The 17,279-nt window shown below is 38.0% G+C and overlaps 1 protein-coding gene across 1 annotated transcript in view; it reads left to right on the forward strand.

Moving 5' to 3' along the window:
• Window positions 1-17,279, forward strand: part of SUPT16H (SPT16 homolog, facilitates chromatin remodeling subunit) — a 45,336-nt gene that overhangs the window by 23,913 nt on the left and 4,144 nt on the right. Inside the window, exons 8-22 of the mRNA XM_024567709.3 lie at window positions 932-1,022; window positions 2,757-2,830; window positions 2,969-3,081; window positions 4,310-4,375; window positions 4,473-4,568; window positions 4,653-4,768; window positions 4,851-5,004; window positions 7,410-7,537; window positions 8,220-8,355; window positions 8,463-8,589; window positions 8,849-8,967; window positions 9,436-9,561; window positions 9,887-9,999; window positions 10,248-10,323; window positions 10,860-11,029. Coding sequence (XP_024423477.1) covers window positions 932-1,022; window positions 2,757-2,830; window positions 2,969-3,081; window positions 4,310-4,375; window positions 4,473-4,568; window positions 4,653-4,768; window positions 4,851-5,004; window positions 7,410-7,537; window positions 8,220-8,355; window positions 8,463-8,589; window positions 8,849-8,967; window positions 9,436-9,561; window positions 9,887-9,999; window positions 10,248-10,323; window positions 10,860-11,029 — 1,705 coding nt within the window. The remainder of the gene's footprint in view (window positions 1-931; window positions 1,023-2,756; window positions 2,831-2,968; window positions 3,082-4,309; window positions 4,376-4,472; window positions 4,569-4,652; window positions 4,769-4,850; window positions 5,005-7,409; window positions 7,538-8,219; window positions 8,356-8,462; window positions 8,590-8,848; window positions 8,968-9,435; window positions 9,562-9,886; window positions 10,000-10,247; window positions 10,324-10,859; window positions 11,030-17,279) is intronic.

The following is a 17,279-nucleotide window of genomic DNA, read 5'->3' on the forward strand; positions in this document are numbered from 1 at the left end:
CAACAAAATGGATAATGTTAATTATACATTGAATGGATAGAAGTAATCTTAGTATAAGGGCAGAACGCATAACAACCCTGCTAAGCAAGGAACCACCTCCTGCTAACTGGCTAAATGGAACTTTATTTTTACCACTTTAAACCACTTTGTAAGCCCACTCATGTTGCCCAGAGCATCCAGACGTCATTTCTCCATGATATCTCAAGTCAGTTTTGAGAAATCCTACTGGAAATCATGGTCATAGGTTGTTTAATGAGGATAAAAATCCCTCTGAGGCTACCATATCTGGACGACTCTGGCTTGAAATATCTATTTATACCTAAATTCTGAAAAATCAAGGCCAGAGTCCTTCTGTAGTCCTGTTTTGTAAAATATATAATAAATCTAATATATTGCCATTTATCAACACTTTAAAAACTTTCTTTTTTAAAAAAATATTTTATTGATTATGCTATTACAATTGTCCCACTTTTTTCTCCCCTTTACCTCCCCTCCACCCCGCCACCAGCATCCCCCTCCCCCTCTTAGTTTATGTCCATGGGTGGTACATAAAAGGTCTTTGACTTCTCCATTTCCTACACTATTCTTAACCTCCCCCTTATTTTGTGCCTACAATTTGTGTTTCTTACTCCCTGTACATTTTCACCATTCTCCCATAAAAACTTTCACTGAGACCACCTGGTATTCCACAGTCTTCCAGGTCAGTGATTCTCAAATAGTGTAGTTAAGAATGACAGGGTAGATTGTTTTTAAAAATACTAATTTCTAAGCCTTCCCATTTCTGAGAGGAACTGTATTCCTTAGTTTATACTTTGAAAAACACTGCTTTAGGAAATATAATAAGTGGGGTGGAAATGTTGATTTTAAAATGTAGTTTTCTTTTTTCATTTTCTGGAAGATACTTCATGTTCTCTTTCTGGCTTGTCATTAGGTGTGAAGATATGTGATGTGTATAATGGTGTCATGGACGTGGTTAAAAAGCAGAAGCCTGAACTGCTGAACAAAATTACCAAAAACCTAGGGTAAGATGCTCTGGATGTACTTTGTTGCTCTGAGCCATATTTCATGACTGGCTGTGGTCAGGCAAAATATTCTTAGATTGATTCAACCAACATTAATGGACTAGTAAACCTAACTGTGTGCCAGACACACAGTGTTACCTGAAAATGTGAGAAAGATTTAAGTTCTACTCCGAGGAATGAGGTGGAGATTTTTCTAGACTGATATAGTAGATGCTAGTAGGTATTCTAGGCTTAAATTATAAATGTTAGGAAACATCACATACTATATGTCCTCTTTTAGAGCACCTCACCTCACATTTGAAAATTAAATACTGTGAGCCTTGTAACCCTGTGATTGCTCTTCTTGGTATATATCTGAAGAAACCCAAAACACCAGTTCGAAAGAATATATGCATCCCTATGTTCCCTAAATAATTGAAGCATTATTTATAATAGCCAACCTATGAAAGCAGCCCAAGTGCCATCACTATACAAGTGGATTAAAAAGCTATGGTACATATGGAATATGTACCATATGGTACATATGGTACAATGGAATATTACTTATCCATATAAAAGAAGAAAATCTTACCATTTGCCATAGCATGGATGGACCTAGAGGGTCTTATGCTAAGTGAAATGAGTCAGTTAGAGAAAGACAGATACTGTGTGATTTTACTTATATATAGAATCTAAGGAACAAACAAAACAAAAGCAGACTCATAGATACAGAGAATAGACTGATGGTTGCCAGAGGGGAGGGGCAGTGAAGGGATTGAGAAGTGCAGATTGATAGTTAAAAAATAGTCATGGGGATATAAAGTATAGCACAGGAAATATAAAATATAGTCAGTAATATCATAATAACTGTATGGTGTCAGTTGGGTACTGGAAATAGAGGGAACACTTTGTATAGTGTGTGATTGTCTAATCACTATGCTGTACATGTTTGAATTTTTATTTACTCCAGTGTTTTACAAATGTATTTGACCATTAAACACCTAGAAATAACTGACAACATCTTATAGAATCAAAGACATTTTGAGAAACAAAAGCTCTAGGCAATCTCCTTCAATGGAAATTAGTGTGGTTTATATAGTTACTCTCTGGATTTCTCTAATGGACAAGAGGAAATACATTGATTTGATACCAAGTCTTGGCCCAGGTGACTTAATGAGTCTAGTTATCAGCATTCCACTAAAAATTACCTCTCTTTATCCAGTTATTACTGTCTTAATAATGTGCCCCTTAATAGTCTCTGCTAAGCTTATAGGAAAACTCCTCTAACTTGATTTCAGGGTGGAGATTAAAATTTAAATGTGAGTGTGTAAGCTAAAATAAATAATACTTGATATAATAAATGTTAAGTGGAGTACTTAATTAGGATATTTTTTCAACTTACTAAAAGTACAAAGACTATTCTCTAATCTTCCTTAACTGACTGATGAGCAGCAGCAAATCGCTCAACATATTTGCCTGCCTTATCTTTAAAATTAAAATTGGAAATATTGTGGGAGCATTTGAGATCTTGCTCCCTGGCATTTGTTGTCAGTTTGGCTCAAATAAACTCTTACTGGGAAAAAAAGAAAGGTTGCTTTGCCTGTGGAGTAGCCGCCTCCTTGTCCTACTGCTTTACTAATAAACTCCTTTACTTTAAACTCAAAAAAAAAAAAGAAAGAAAGAAATAGCATATATTGCACGTGACCCGTGTGCAAGATGTTTTAGCCTATTGCTGAAGGGTCTCTTCTTTTTTAGGTTTGGAATGGGAATTGAATTCCGTGAAGGCTCTTTAGTAATTAATAGTAAGAATCAGTACAAACTGAAGAAAGGTATGTTTTACATTCATGCAATAGGAAAATACTGTTTTGAATAACTTCCTTTAGCTTTGTCTCTCCCTCTTCCTACATAAAATCTACGTTTCTCTGTCCTTTCACAATCATGGTCCGCTTCCTGTTTTGCTATTTTAGGGATGGTTTTCAGCATCAATTTGGGATTCTCAGACCTGACTAACAAGGAAGGGAAGAAACCAGAAGAGAAAACCTATGCCCTATTCATTGGTGACACAGTACTTGTGGATGAGGTATATATGCTTCTTAGACTTTTGAGTGCTCATGAATTGACTTCTGAGGGACATTTTGTACTTCTTAAAGGTCTTTGAGGGGAGATGACCTGGCCAAGGGGAGAAATTCATGTGACAGCCTGACCTCATACAGCTAGGAATAGAGATTGTAGTTCAAGTACAGGGAATGATTTAAACCAAATTTACTCTTTCTGGCTTGAACCTTGACAGTATCAGGAGCTGATTCTAATAATGGAACTGATTTTTTTTTTTTTAATAATAGCTTTATTGAGCTTCAATTTATATGCCATATAATCCACCCACTTAAAGTGTACAGTCTAGCCCTGGCTGGTGTGGCTGAGTGGATTGAGTGCCATCCTGTGAACCAAAGGGTCACTGGTTCGATTCCCAGTTGGGACATGGGCCTGGGTTGTGGGCCAGTCCCCAGTGGGGAGCGCATAAGAGGCAACCACACATTGTTGTTTCTCTCCCTCACTTTCTCCCTCCCTTCAACTCTCTCTAAAAATAAATAAATAAAATCCTTTAAAAAAAAAGTGTACAGTCTAGTGATTTTTAGTATATTCACCATTGTTCAGTCATCACCGCAATCTAATTTTAGAACATTTTCACCTCAGAAAGAAACTCTGTACCCATTAGCAGTCATTCCCTTTTTTCCCTCCAAAGTCCTCTAGGCCTAGACAATGACTAAAGTACTTTCTGGATTGAAGGACTTACGTGTTCTGAATATTTGTGATCTTCTGTGACTGGTTTTTGTTTTGTTTTTTTACTAAATTAGAAGTGATTCTTGATGATGGTGGTAATGGTGATGATGATAGCAAATATTTCATTGTTCTTATAAGCTAAGCACTTTGATGCATTAATTTATTGATGCATTAATAGGGTTATTCTAACAATAACCCTGTTAAGTAGATATTCTTATCCTCGCATACAGAAAAAGAAACTGAGGCAGAGAGAAGTTTAAGTAACTTGCCAAATATTACACAGCTAGATAGTGATTGTGCCAGGTTTCAAAATCAGGCCTGTGTTCTTAATCATTATCCCAATGTTGCCTCCCAAATTATACTTCCTATTGAAAGGTTGGGACCTAAGAACTGTGTTTATTCTTAATCAAAAATAGTAGTATCCAGAGTTCCAAAGCATTGCCCAAGTACATACTAGGTTAAAAGGTGAAAGTGTTTCATTTTAGAGTTCTTATAGATAGATACCTGACTTCTCCCTTTTACTCTAGGATGGCCCGGCCACTGTTCTCACTTCTGTGAAGAAGAAAGTAAAGAATGTGGGCATTTTTCTAAAGGTAGGTGGCATAGGAAGTTTGGGTACATTGAAGAAGATAAACAACAATGGCTGAAAAATTAAAACCCAAATTTCTGATTATGACTTTTTCCCCATAGAATGAGGATGAAGAGGAAGAGGAAGAGGAGAAAGATGAGGCTGAAGACCTGTTGGGAAGGGGTTCTCGGGCAGCATTACTTACAGAAAGAACACGAGTGAGTTTACTGTTTTAAACTACATTGATCTTATGTCTGTCATATGGTTCACATGTTCTGACAGTTTGGGGTTTTTTTCTCTAGAATGAGATGACTGCAGAAGAGAAGCGAAGAGCACATCAAAAAGAACTAGCAGCTCAACTCAATGAGGAAGCAAAGAGGCGATTGACTGAACAGAAAGGAGAACAGCAGATTCAGAAGTAAGAGTTTGCATTGAGCAGTGAGGTTGTCTCAGGATTATATGTGACTGAAATTTCTCGTAAAATTTTATCTCCACTCTAGAGCTCGCAAATCTAACGTGTCCTATAAAAACCCATCTTTGATGCCTAAAGAACCACATATTCGGGAAATGAAGATCTATATTGATAAGAAATATGAGACTGTAATAATGCCTGTGTTTGGCATAGCAACACCTTTTCACATTGCCACGATCAAGGTACTAACATTGAATTAGGTTTTCTACACACTGTTTCTTTTTTTTCTTTTTTAATATATTTTATTGATTATGCTATTACAGTTGTCCCATTTCCCCCCCTTCACTCCACTCCATCCTGCACACCCCCTCCCTCCCACATTCCCCCCCTATAGTTCATGTCCATGGGTCATACTTACAAGTTCTTTGGCTTCTACATTTCCTACACTGTTCTTACCCTCCCCCCTGTCTATTTTCTACCTACCATTTATGCTACTTATTCTCTGTACCTTTGCCCCCTCTCTCCCCCTCCCAATCCCCTGCTGATAACCCTCCATGTGATCTCCATTTCTGTGGTTCTCTTCCTGTTCTAGTTGTTTGCTTAGTTTGCTTTTGTTTTTGTTTTAGGTGTGGTGGTTAATAAGTGTGAGTTTGCTGTCATTCTTACTGTTCATATTTTTTATCTTCCTTTTCTTAGATAACTCCCTTTAACATTTCATCTAATAAGGGCTTGGTGATGATGAACTCCTTTAACTTGACCTTATCTGAGAAGCACTTTATCTGCCCTTCCATTCTAAATGATAGCTTTGCTGGATAGAGCAATCTTGGATGTAGGCCCTGGCCTTTCATGACTTGGAATACTTCTTGCCAGCCCCTTCTTGCCTGTAAGGTCTCTTTGGAGAAATCAGCTGACATTCTTATGGGAACTCCTTTGTAGGTAATTGTGTCCTTTTCTCCTGCTGCTTCTAAGATTCTCTCCTTCTGTTTCATCTTGGCTAATGTAATTGTGATGTGCCTTGGTGTGTTTCTCCTTGGGTGACACTTCTTTGGGACTCTCTGAGCTTCCTGGACTTCCTGGAAGTCTATTTCCTTTGCCAGACTGGGGAAGGTCTCCTTCATTATTTGTTCAAATAAGTTTTCAATTTGTTGCTCTTCCTCTTCTCCTTCTGGCACCCCTATAATTTGGATGTTGGAACGTTTCAAGATGTCCTGGAGGTTCCTAAGCCTCTCCTCACTTTTCTGAATTCTTGTTTCTTCATTCTTTTCTGGTTGGATGTTTCTTTCTTCCTTCTGGTCCACACCGTTGACTTGAGTCCCAGTTTCCTTCCCATCACTGTCGGTTCCCTGTACATTTTCCTTTGTTTCTCTTAGCATAGCCTTCATTTCTTCATCTAATTTGTGACCAAATTCAACCAATTCTGTGAGCTTCCTGATTACCAGTGTTTTGAACTGTGCATCTGATAGGTTGGCTATCTCTTCGTGGCTTAGTTGTATTTTTTCTGGAGCTTTGGTCTATTCTTTCATTTGGGCCATTGTTTTTTGTCTTGGTGCGCCTGTTATGTAAAGGGGCGGAGCCTTAGGTGTTCACCAGGGTCGGGTAACGCTGGTCTCACTACGCTGTGATATGCTGTATGTGGGGGAAGGGCTAAGAGGGAGCAATGGCACTTGCTCCACTCTCTGCTGGATTTCAGTCACTCCCTCTGCTACCCACCATCAAATTGGGCCCATCTGGTGCTGATTCCTGAGTGCGTGGGTTTGTGTACATTCTGGGACCCTGTGGGTCTCTCCAACGAACTCTGCTGTGAGGCTGGGAGTTTCTCCTGCTGCCGCCTCAACCCCCACCTATTTCCCCTCTGCTGGAGCCCTGGGTTGTGGGGTTTGTCTCCCGGTCCACCAGCTGCTGCCTTGCTGGAACTGCCAGCCGCGGCCTTGCTGGGAGTCGTCTCTGCCAGGCTGCCTGTCTCCGCCCCTCCTACCGGTCTGGGTGAATGTTTCTTCTTTATCTCCTTGGTTGTCAGACTTCCATACAGTTCGATTTTCTGGCAGTTGTGGTTGTTTTTCGTTTTTAAATTGTTGTCCTTCTTTTGGTTGTGCAAGGAGGCACAGGGTGTCTACCTATGCCTCCATCTTGGCTGGAAGTCCCTACACACTGTTTCTTAAAATAGATTATTGTTCTGTCTAAATGATCTATCCCACTTCTCCTTCAGACTCTGCCCTCTCACTTATGTCCTGCTCTCACTTTCCTTCCTTTCCAGTTTTCATCTTTGTAGAAACTTAAATGATCTAGTCTAGAAACATAATTTTTCTCTCTGTCCTTGAACATTTTTTTAAGCACTTTTTAACCTGTGGAGTTTTACACATGGCATAAGGTACTTGGAGAACTCGTGATTCTCTTAGAAGCATATTTCATTGTGTGAGAAGATACTCTAAATATGTAGTTTATGAGATTGATTGATTGAATTTATTGGGGTGACACTGGTTCACAAAACCATACAGGTTTCACATGTTTATTAGATTTAGGTTAAGGTTTACAGGCTAGGTCTAGCAGTCAGCTTGTAACTCCTAGCTTAATTTGAACATTCTAATTTTTATCAAGCAAATAACCCTGTTTAGTTGTTTATTTTAATGCTTTCTCTTTTCTTCAACAGAATATAAGTATGTCGGTGGAGGGAGATTATACTTACTTGCGAATTAACTTCTATTGCCCAGGCAGTGCTCTGGGCAGGAATGAGGGCAACATTTTTCCTAACCCAGAAGCCACTTTTGTCAAGGAAATGTGAGTCCCCAGGAAAACAACCATCCCCAAATCCCTGCTGTCTGGGGCAGCACTCAGAAACATTTCGTGTCCTCCCCTTCTACTGAATGGTAAAGCGTCCCTCAGTGGCACTTGTTTAGGATCACCTTGCTTTGTACTATTTTGAGAATGGTACATAATTTAGAATCCTCATGAGATGGGTACAAATTTTATCTAGATGATCACTTAGTAAGTTATTTAATGTCTAATCACTGGAGTATTCACCTGAAAGTAATATAATATTGTATGTCAACTATAATTGAAAAATAAAAAATTATTTAAAAATAAACTTCTAAAACTCAATTTACAAAAGAAAAAAAATAGTATTCTCATGAAAATATTTTCCAATAGAATTTCAAGGAAATGTGTGTCACATTGGAGTCTATTCCCTTGTGGTGCAGAATGGGATAATTTGGAAGGTTATGCCAGATTTGAAAAATAAGTGTGATTGCCCCATTCAATGGATTAGCCATTCAAAACATCCTCTGTTTAAGAGAGAAAAAAGGGAGAGTTATTTATTTAGCTTCCCAGACATTGTCCCATCCACCATTCAGTGGTACTGTTTTCTTCTAGAAACATTAAGCCTGTTATAAAATACATAATGAGTGCAGGTTACCTAGCCCGATGAAGAAACTTACATAAATGCTGTTCCCCCTTTCTACAGTACATACCGAGCTTCAAATATGAAGGCACCTGGAGAACAGACAGTACCAGCCTTGAACCTTCAGAATGCTTTCCGAATTATAAAAGAAGTACAGAAGCGTTATAAGACTCGGGAAGCAGAAGAGAAAGAGAAGGAGGTGAGCCTGAACATAGAAAAAGAATGAACCCGTCTGCAAAAGGGCACGTGGGTTTTGGGGACATGTAAAGATACATGAATATTCGTGTTGATTTTCATTCTGCTTAGGGCATTGTGAAACAAGACTCCCTGGTGATCAATCTAAATCGGAGTAACCCCAAACTGAAAGATTTGTACATTCGCCCTAACATTGCCCAGAAAAGGATGCAAGGTTCCCTGGAGGCCCATGTCAATGGTATGGATGATCTCTCACATGCCTAGGCTTTGTCATCAGGGGCACATTTGTAGGAATGACACATCAGACAATCTGGTTTGGGAGGCTGGGAGGAATCTACTTAACATTGCTGTATGGACAGAATGAAAGGAAATTTCTCTGTACAGTTGTTGGTATTTCCTCTGACCCTGTTTAAATCAGTCAGGAAAGGTTCAGTGACTTTTGGCCAAACTCTTGGTGTTGCTTGGTAATTAGCTGCTTCCTCCACTCCTCCCCCCAGGCTTCCGCTTCACATCTGTTCGAGGAGACAAAGTGGATATTCTGTACAATAACATCAAGCATGCATTGTTTCAGCCCTGTGATGGAGAAATGATTATTGTCTTGCACTTTCACCTCAAGGTATACCTTTCTACTTAACCAGCTATGTGATCTTGGGCTGGATCTTTTTGTCAGCCTCTGTCCTTTAAAGTTGTGATAAGAAGATTGAATAACATAATGTTTTTAAAGTTCACGGTGCCTAACATCTAGAAAGTGCTAAGCATGATGTGATTTATAAAGACCACGAAAATGTAAGGTCTCTAAATTCCTCTTTCTGAAATAGAAAGTTTTTGCTTTAGAGACAATTTTTTACCAACATAATCTCCAATATTCATTCTAATAAGTAGGAGTACTTTTTATAACTTACACTCTTTCACATTCCCAAATGTTATTAATTTATGGTGATTGCAGGAATGGCTTAGCTATTTTTACATAAATGCTGTTACTTATATATTTTCACATTTTGTTTGTTGTTATCTTGCCTTCTTGTCTGTAGTGTAGACTAAGTCTTGTGACTTTTTTCTTGTTCTTTCTGCCTTATGCCTTCAGAATGCCATCATGTTTGGGAAGAAGCGGCACACAGATGTCCAGTTTTACACAGAAGTGGGAGAGATCACCACGGACTTGGGGAAACATCAGCATATGCATGACCGAGATGACCTCTACGCTGAGCAGGTCAGTGAAATTTAGTATTTTATTTGTGGGGTAGTGAGGTAGGATGTCCAAATCTGAGCTCAGTAATTGTTTTATTTTGTAAGCAATCCCTGAATCTATCTGCAGAATAACTCAGATATCTGCTGAGCTGGTGTGATCCAGTGGTTTATGGATGAGACTTAGTTTGCAGACTCAGCTCTACAGTTAATGGTATGGTGACCTTTAATTAGGTATACTCATTAGTATCATAGGTGTGACTACCAAAGCACCTCAGACTTTTTGAAAGGATATACTATTAACAAGTAAAGTGATGGCTACAATTAACTGGAATGTTTTTCTTCTACAGATGGAACGAGAAATGAGGCACAAACTGAAAACTGCCTTTAAAAATTTCATTGAGAAAGTAGAGGCTCTAACTAAGGAAGAACTGGAATTTGAAGTGCCTTTTAGGGACTTGGGGTAACATATCCCAACTTTTTTTGGCCTGAAGTTTCACTTTTAGAAGAACGGTTATTCTTCCTTTTTCATGTAACTGATAACATTTGTTTCCTCTTAAAACTTTAAGGCTGGGGTGAGTGGCAAAGACTGAGAGGCATTCTCTAGATTAAGTCTATATTGAGTAGGCTGGAGTTATTTGGAATGGGAAGAGGAAGTACATTTCTCCTGTATTGAGTTTAGTCTTGAGTTTCTTTTCTTTCCTTTTTCAGATTTAATGGAGCTCCCTATAGGAGTACCTGCCTCCTTCAGCCCACTAGTAGTGCACTAGTAAATACTACAGAATGGGTAAGTATTTCTTACCTCCTTTTAGTAAGAAAATTATTAGAGAAAAAGGGAGGTAGGTATTCTGAGAACTAGATCCTTGTTATTTCTTATGATTTTTACTTTTGATATTCACTTATCTTAGATATAAAACTTAATGAACAAAGGATTCTTTAAAAGGCTTTTTAAATAGTTTTTTTTTTTTTCCATAGTTTCTTTAAATTTATTCTCTTGAGAGCAGATTTTGATCTTGCATATTCTTTTACTGGGGTTCCTTAATATGTTGCATTGCTGTTGGTCTTCCCAAAAAAACAGTTTAATTATATTTTCACTTATTTATGCATTTATTGGTTGGTTCTTGTATGTGACCTGACCAAGGAGCAAACCCACAATCTTGGCACAATCTTTGTGTATGGGGACGGTGCGCTAACCAACTGCGCCACCCAGCCAGGGCCAGTTTAATTATTTTTTATGTAATGATTTAGAGTCTGAAAGTATTTGAAAATGCTAGTGGTTAGGAAAAGTATTTATATGATAATGATCCAGTTCTTCCTTGACAGCCACCTTTTGTGGTGACACTGGATGAAGTGGAGCTGATTCACTTTGAGCGGGTTCAGTTTCACCTGAAGAACTTTGATATGGTAATTGTCTACAAGGACTACAGCAAGAAAGTGACAATGATCAATGCCATTCCTGTAGCCTCTCTTGACCCCATCAAGGAATGGTTGAAGTAAGTAAATCTGCCAGCAATGTCGCATTTACCCCGTGAACCCTATATAAGTATGGTTTCTTGTACATAAAAATGTGATATACTAAAGATGAGACTGTCATTGGGTTGGGTTATAGACTGGGACTTGAAAATTTGGGGTCTGTCAAAGCTACTGACTTTTTCTGAATACCCAACAATAATTTATGGACACTACTTACACAAGGAAAATCAAGGTCAGGTGTTTTCTGACCCTATTTGACATATATTATATATATGTGTGTATGTGTGTTTGTGTGTATATATATATATACAATGATCCATACACATTAATAATAATATTTACAAAAAGTGGGGACTTTTTCTTCTCTCTTTTTACTGAGATGACAGATAAAGTATTTTTTAAAAAATTTTAGCTAATGCCCTGACTGGTGTGGCTCAAAGGATTGAGTGCCGACCTCTAAACCCAAAGGTTGCCAGTTCGATTCCCAGTCAGGGCACATGCCTGGGTTGTAGGCCAGGTCCCCAATTGGGGGTGTGCGGGAGGCAACTGATCTATGTATCTCTCACACATTGATGTTTCTCTCCTTCTCTTACTCTCTCCCTTCCCCTCTGTCTAAAAATAAATAAGTAACATCTTTAAAATAAAAATAAAATGAAATTTTAACTGTTGATACCATATACTCATGTATCAGCTAAAAATACTTCTAATGAAAGTACTAGAACCCCAGTAAACGAGATGTCTGTCACTCCCTAGGTAAAGGGTGAGGCTTGAGTAGCCATGAGTATAATTTGCTCTGTCCCCAAACTCCCCCGCCATATTCTCTGGGAAAGGGAGGTGCTATAAATGTAGTTTCCTCTTAAGAAATATGTTGAGAACTTAGAAGTAAACTGAGAAAAATAGAAATTTATGGTTTTCAAAAGGATTTTCCTGAGAAACATGTGGAAGTAGTTGATACAGGATCACAAATATTACGTGTAAGTGCACATGACTTTTTCACATTGGCTTTATTGAGGTATAAATTGTAATAAAATTTAGCAGTATAAGTATATGATTTGATAAATTCTTTTTTCTTTTTTTAAAGATTTTATTTATTATTTTTTAGAGATGAGGGAAGGGAGAGAGGAAGAGGGAGAGAAACATCGTTGCACAGGAGAGATACATTGATCTGTTGCCTCTCTCACACCCCCAACTGGGGACCTGGTCCGCAACTCAGGCATGTGCCCTGACTGGGAATCAAACTGGCAACCTTTTATTTCTCAGGCCGGCACTCAGTCCACTGAGCCACACCAACCAGGGCTGATTTGACGAATTCTAATAAATGTATACAGTCTCTTATCTACCATCATAATCAGGATATAGAACATTTCCTTCACTCCTAAAAAGTGCTCATGCCTTTTTATAGTCAGTCCCTTAACCCCATTCCTGGTTTGTGTCACTGTACGTTTTGCAGAAGCATCTAGAATTCTACATAAATGGAAATACACAGGATGTAATCTTTTTTATCTTGCATTCTTCACTTAGCATAATGCTTTTGAAATTTATCCAAGTTATTGTGCATCAATACTACATTCCTTTTTTTATTACTAAGGAGTATTCCACTGTGGGTATTCCATACTTAACCCATTACCAGTTAATAGACATTTGGGTTATTTCCATTTGGGGGCTCTTATGAATAGCTGCTGTAATAACATGTCTGTATAGATACACATTTTCATTTCTCTTGGTTAAGTCACTTAAGATTGGGATTGCCAATAACATGGTCTAAATGTATGTTTAATTTTATAAGAAATTATAAAATCATTTTTTAGAATGCTAGAAATCCTGCAGTGTGTGAGGACTGTAATTATTCCACATTCTCACCAGCACTTGTTGTTGTCCGTCTTTTTAATATTGGCCAGTATAGTAGGTGTGTAGTGCTATCTCATTGTGGTTTCACTTTGCATTTCCATGACTAATGATGTTGAACACCTTTTCATATGCTTATGTGTCATTCTTAAACCTTCGATGGAGTATCTTCATATTTTTGCCCATGTTGAAAAATCAGTTACAGAGTTGGAAGAATTCTTTTTGTTTTTGGATTCAAAACAACAGAAATGTATTCTCTCACAGTTGTGGAGGCTGGAAGTCTAAAGTCATGGTGTCATCAGGGTGTGTTCCTTCTAGAGGATTTGAAAGAGAATCTGTTCCATGACATTGTCCTAACTTCTGATGGCTACAGGCAATTCTTGGCATTTCTTGGCTTGTAGATGCATCTGTGAGGAAGGAAAAATAAATTTCTTTCTACCTTTCTAAGTTTTTCTGGCTGGTCTAAATCAAATTAACATGAGACAGATTAACAGGAGAAAACTGCCAAATTGATTCTGTATGTACGCATATGTATATACAGGGCTCCATAAAAGAATATGAGACCCTGGAACAAATTGGATACTTAAGTCTTTTTTTGTTTGTTTGTTTTTAAATATATTTTATTGATTATATATTTTACAGCTGACCTACAATTTTCCCCCGTTTCCCTCCCTCCACCTGGTACCCTCATTCCTTCCAGCAGTACCTTCCTTAGTTCATGTCCGTGGGTCATGCATGTATGTTTTTTGGCTACTCCATTTCCTGTATTGTTCTTATCATCCCCCTGTCTATTTTGTATCTGCCAATTTGTACTTCTTAATTCCTGAACCTTTCCCCCATTCTCTCCCTTCCCCCTCCAGCTGATAACCCTCCAAATAATCTCCATATCTGTGATTCTGTTCCTGTTTTGCTTGTGTGTATGGTTTGTTTTTTAGATTCAGTTGTTGATAGTTGTGCATTTGTTGCCATTTTAATGTTCATAGTTCTGATCATCTTTTTATTGTATCATTCCATTTAACATTTCATATAATGGCTTGGTGATGATGAACTCCTTTAGTTTTACCCTGTCTGGGAAGCACTTTATCTACCCTTCAATTCTAAATGATAGCTTTGCTGGAGAGAGTAATCTAGGTTGTAGGATCTTGCTTTTTATCACTTTGAATGCTGCTTGTCTGTTCTTTCTAGTCTGCAAAACATCTTTCGAGAAATCAGCTGAAGGCCTTATGGGAACTCCTTTGTAGCTAGCTAACTCTCTGCTTTTCTCTTTCTGCTTTTAAGATTCTCTCTTTATCTTTAACCTTTAGCATTTTAATTATGATGTGTCTTGGAGTGGGTTTCTTTAGGTCCAACTTGTTTGGGACACTCTGTGCTTCCTGGGTTTGTATGTCTGAGTTTTCTTTCATTATTTTTTTTTCAAATAAGTTTTCAATTTCTTGCTCTTCCTCTTCTTCCTCTGGCGCCCCTGTTATTCAGATGTTGGTACGTTTGTAGATGTCCCAGAAGCTCCTTATTCTATTCTGAGTATTTTAAGTTCTTTTTCATGCTGTTCTGATTGAATGCTTTTTTTCTTCCTTATTTCCATATTGTTGATTTGAATCTTGGCTTCATCCCCTCCACTGTTAGTTCCCTGTAGACTTGCCTTTATTTCACTTACTGCAGTCTTCATTTCTGCCTGGGTCTTTTTTATGCTGTTGCAGTGGAGCACCCTGATCACACCAGTGTTTTGAACTCTGCATCTGATAGGTTGCTTATCTCCATTTCATTTAGTTCTTTTCCTGGAGTTTTGTTCCATTCTTGCATTTGGGCCATATTTCTTTGTCTCCTCAATTTGGCAGCCTCCCTGTGTTTGTTTCTGTGTGTTAGGTAGAGCTGCTTTGACTCTGTCTCAGTAGTGTGGCCTATTGTAGAAAATGCACCAGTAAATTGTGTGGGGTGGAGCCTTAAGTAGTTTCCCATTTCACCTGTGTGGAGGAGGGCTCAGCGAAGAGACAGTGCCATTTCCTGGCCTCTGGAGATTGCCTGGGAGGAAGCTTTCTCCTGGCACTTGCCCGCTTGCCAGTCATTTCACTTTCTCCCCATATGCCACTTGTGCCCTTCCAGCTGTTGCCCTGGTGCTGAATCTCAGAGAGGGTGGGTCTGTGCAAGTTCTAAGTCCGTGTGGGCCTTTTAAGAGGAATCTCCTGAAAATCTGGCAGTTTCTTCTGCTGCCCCAACCCCCCACTGGTTTTTACAGCCAGAAGTTACGGGGATTTATCTTCCTGGCACTGGAATCCTGGGCTGTGTGGTCTGGGTTAGGGCTGGGATCGCTTGCTTCCAAGGTATTTCTCCCAGTTTTTATCCACCACCCATTCTGCTGCCTCTCTGTGCCTGACAGTGCCTCTGCATCTCTGCCCCTCCTACCCATCTGGATGAATGTGGCTTCTCTAAATCCTTGGTTGTTGGACTTCCATACAGCTCGATTTTCTGACAAATCTGGGTGTTACTTGTTTTGTAGGCTAGTTGTAATTTTTGCTGTAGTGCACGGAGGCGAAACATATTCACCTATGCCTCCATCTTGAGTTGGAAGAGTTCTTTAGTCTGGATACAAGTCTTTCATCAAATACAGATTTTGCATATGTTTTCTTCCAGTAGTTTCTTTGCCTTTTCATTTTCTTAAATGTCTTTTAAAAACCAAAAGTGTAAAATTTTCATGAAATGTTGAGTCAACTTTTTGTATTGTAACTGTGCCTTTATATCTTATCTAATAAATTTTGCCTAACCTAAGACATAAAAATTTTTCTATGTTTTCTTCTAGAGTTTTATAGGTTTAGACCTTATATTTAGGTTTGTGATCCATGTTAATTTTTTACTGTGGTATAAGCGTTGATTCATACTTTGTGTGTGTGTGTCTTTCTCCAATTCTAGTGTGAATTGTTGAAATTATCCCTTACCCATTGAATTACTTGACATCTTTGTCCAGAATATTAAAAAATGACCATGTAGGAGAGGGTCTATTTCTGAATCGTATTCTGTTCCCCTGGTATGTGTGTGTCCTTATACTGATACCATACTGCCTTGTTTATTTTAGCTTTACAGGTAAGTCTTGAAATCAGGTAGGCAGTCCTCCAATTTTGTTCTGTTTCAAAGTTGACTATTATTATTTTAGCTGTTCTGTATAAATTTTAGAATTACCTTGTGTCTTTAAACAACCTGGTCTGTTTCATCTGAGTTACCAACTTTAGTATCTGTATAATCTGTAATGATGTCCCCTTTCATTCCTAATATTGATCATTTGTTTTCTTTCTGTATTGGTCAGTCTGATAAGAGGAGTGTGGATTTTTTTGATTGTTTTTATCATTATGAAGTGTCCTTCCTTATTCCTAGAAATATTCCTTATTTTGAAACCAGCTTAGTGTGATATTACTATAGACTTCTAGCTTGGGTTAGCATGGCCTTTTTCTGTCCTTTTAGTTTTAACGTACATTACTTTATATTAAAGTGGCTTAGTTGTAGAGAGCATACGTTTGGGTCTCACTTTGTTTAGTCCATTCTGAGAATGTTTACATTTAATGTAACTATCAATGTAGGTGGGTTTAAATCTACCATTTTGCTTTCTTGTCTGTGTTATGTTGCTTTTCTCCTTTTTATGATTTCTTTTGGATTCATTTTGTGACTGTATTATCTTCATAGTTGGTGATTAACTACATTTCTTTGTTTTACTTTTATAATAATTGTTCTAAGGTTTACATATACATCTTACTACAATCTGCTTTCAAATAATACATCACTGCTGTTGGAAAGTTCTTATGCTTGTTTCCTTTCTTCTGTCATTTCTGCTATCGTCGTACATTATACATCAAATATTCTATGAATGCCACAATTTGTTGTCATTCTTTTAGCTTTAAAACAGTTATCTTTTTAATTTACAAAATGAGGGTGAAAATCTTTTGTTGGACTCATACTTACCATTCCTGGTGCCCTCCTTTCCATTGTGTAGTTCCAACCTCCGATCCATAGCCTTCTGCTATAATTTTCCTTTGCCTCATAAACCATTAGCATTTGAGGTTTAGGTTTTCTTTGCCAATTGCCTCAGCTTATTTCTTGAAAGTATTTGGCTTTCATTCAGAAGGTCTTTTCAGTGGATATAGAATTCTAAGTTGATGGTCTTTTCTTTGATTATTTAAGATGTTGCTTCTTGTCTTTCAGCTTTCAGGGTTTCTGATGGGATACCTGCTGTCATTCTTTATTCTTCTGTCCTTTTTCTCATGCTGCTTTAAGATTTTCTTTGTCATTGGTTTTCAGCAGTTTGATGACTAGGTGTTTTTTGGTGTGGTTTTCTTTATGATTACTCTGGTTGGTGTGCATTGGACTTCTTAGGTCTGTGGGCTTTATTGTTTTCATTATGTTTGCAAATGTTCTGGCCATGAATCTTCAAATATTTTTGCT

Source organism: Desmodus rotundus, chromosome 7 (genome assembly GCF_022682495.2).
Source record: "Desmodus rotundus isolate HL8 chromosome 7, HLdesRot8A.1, whole genome shotgun sequence".
Lineage (NCBI taxonomy): Eukaryota > Metazoa > Chordata > Mammalia > Chiroptera > Phyllostomidae > Desmodus > Desmodus rotundus.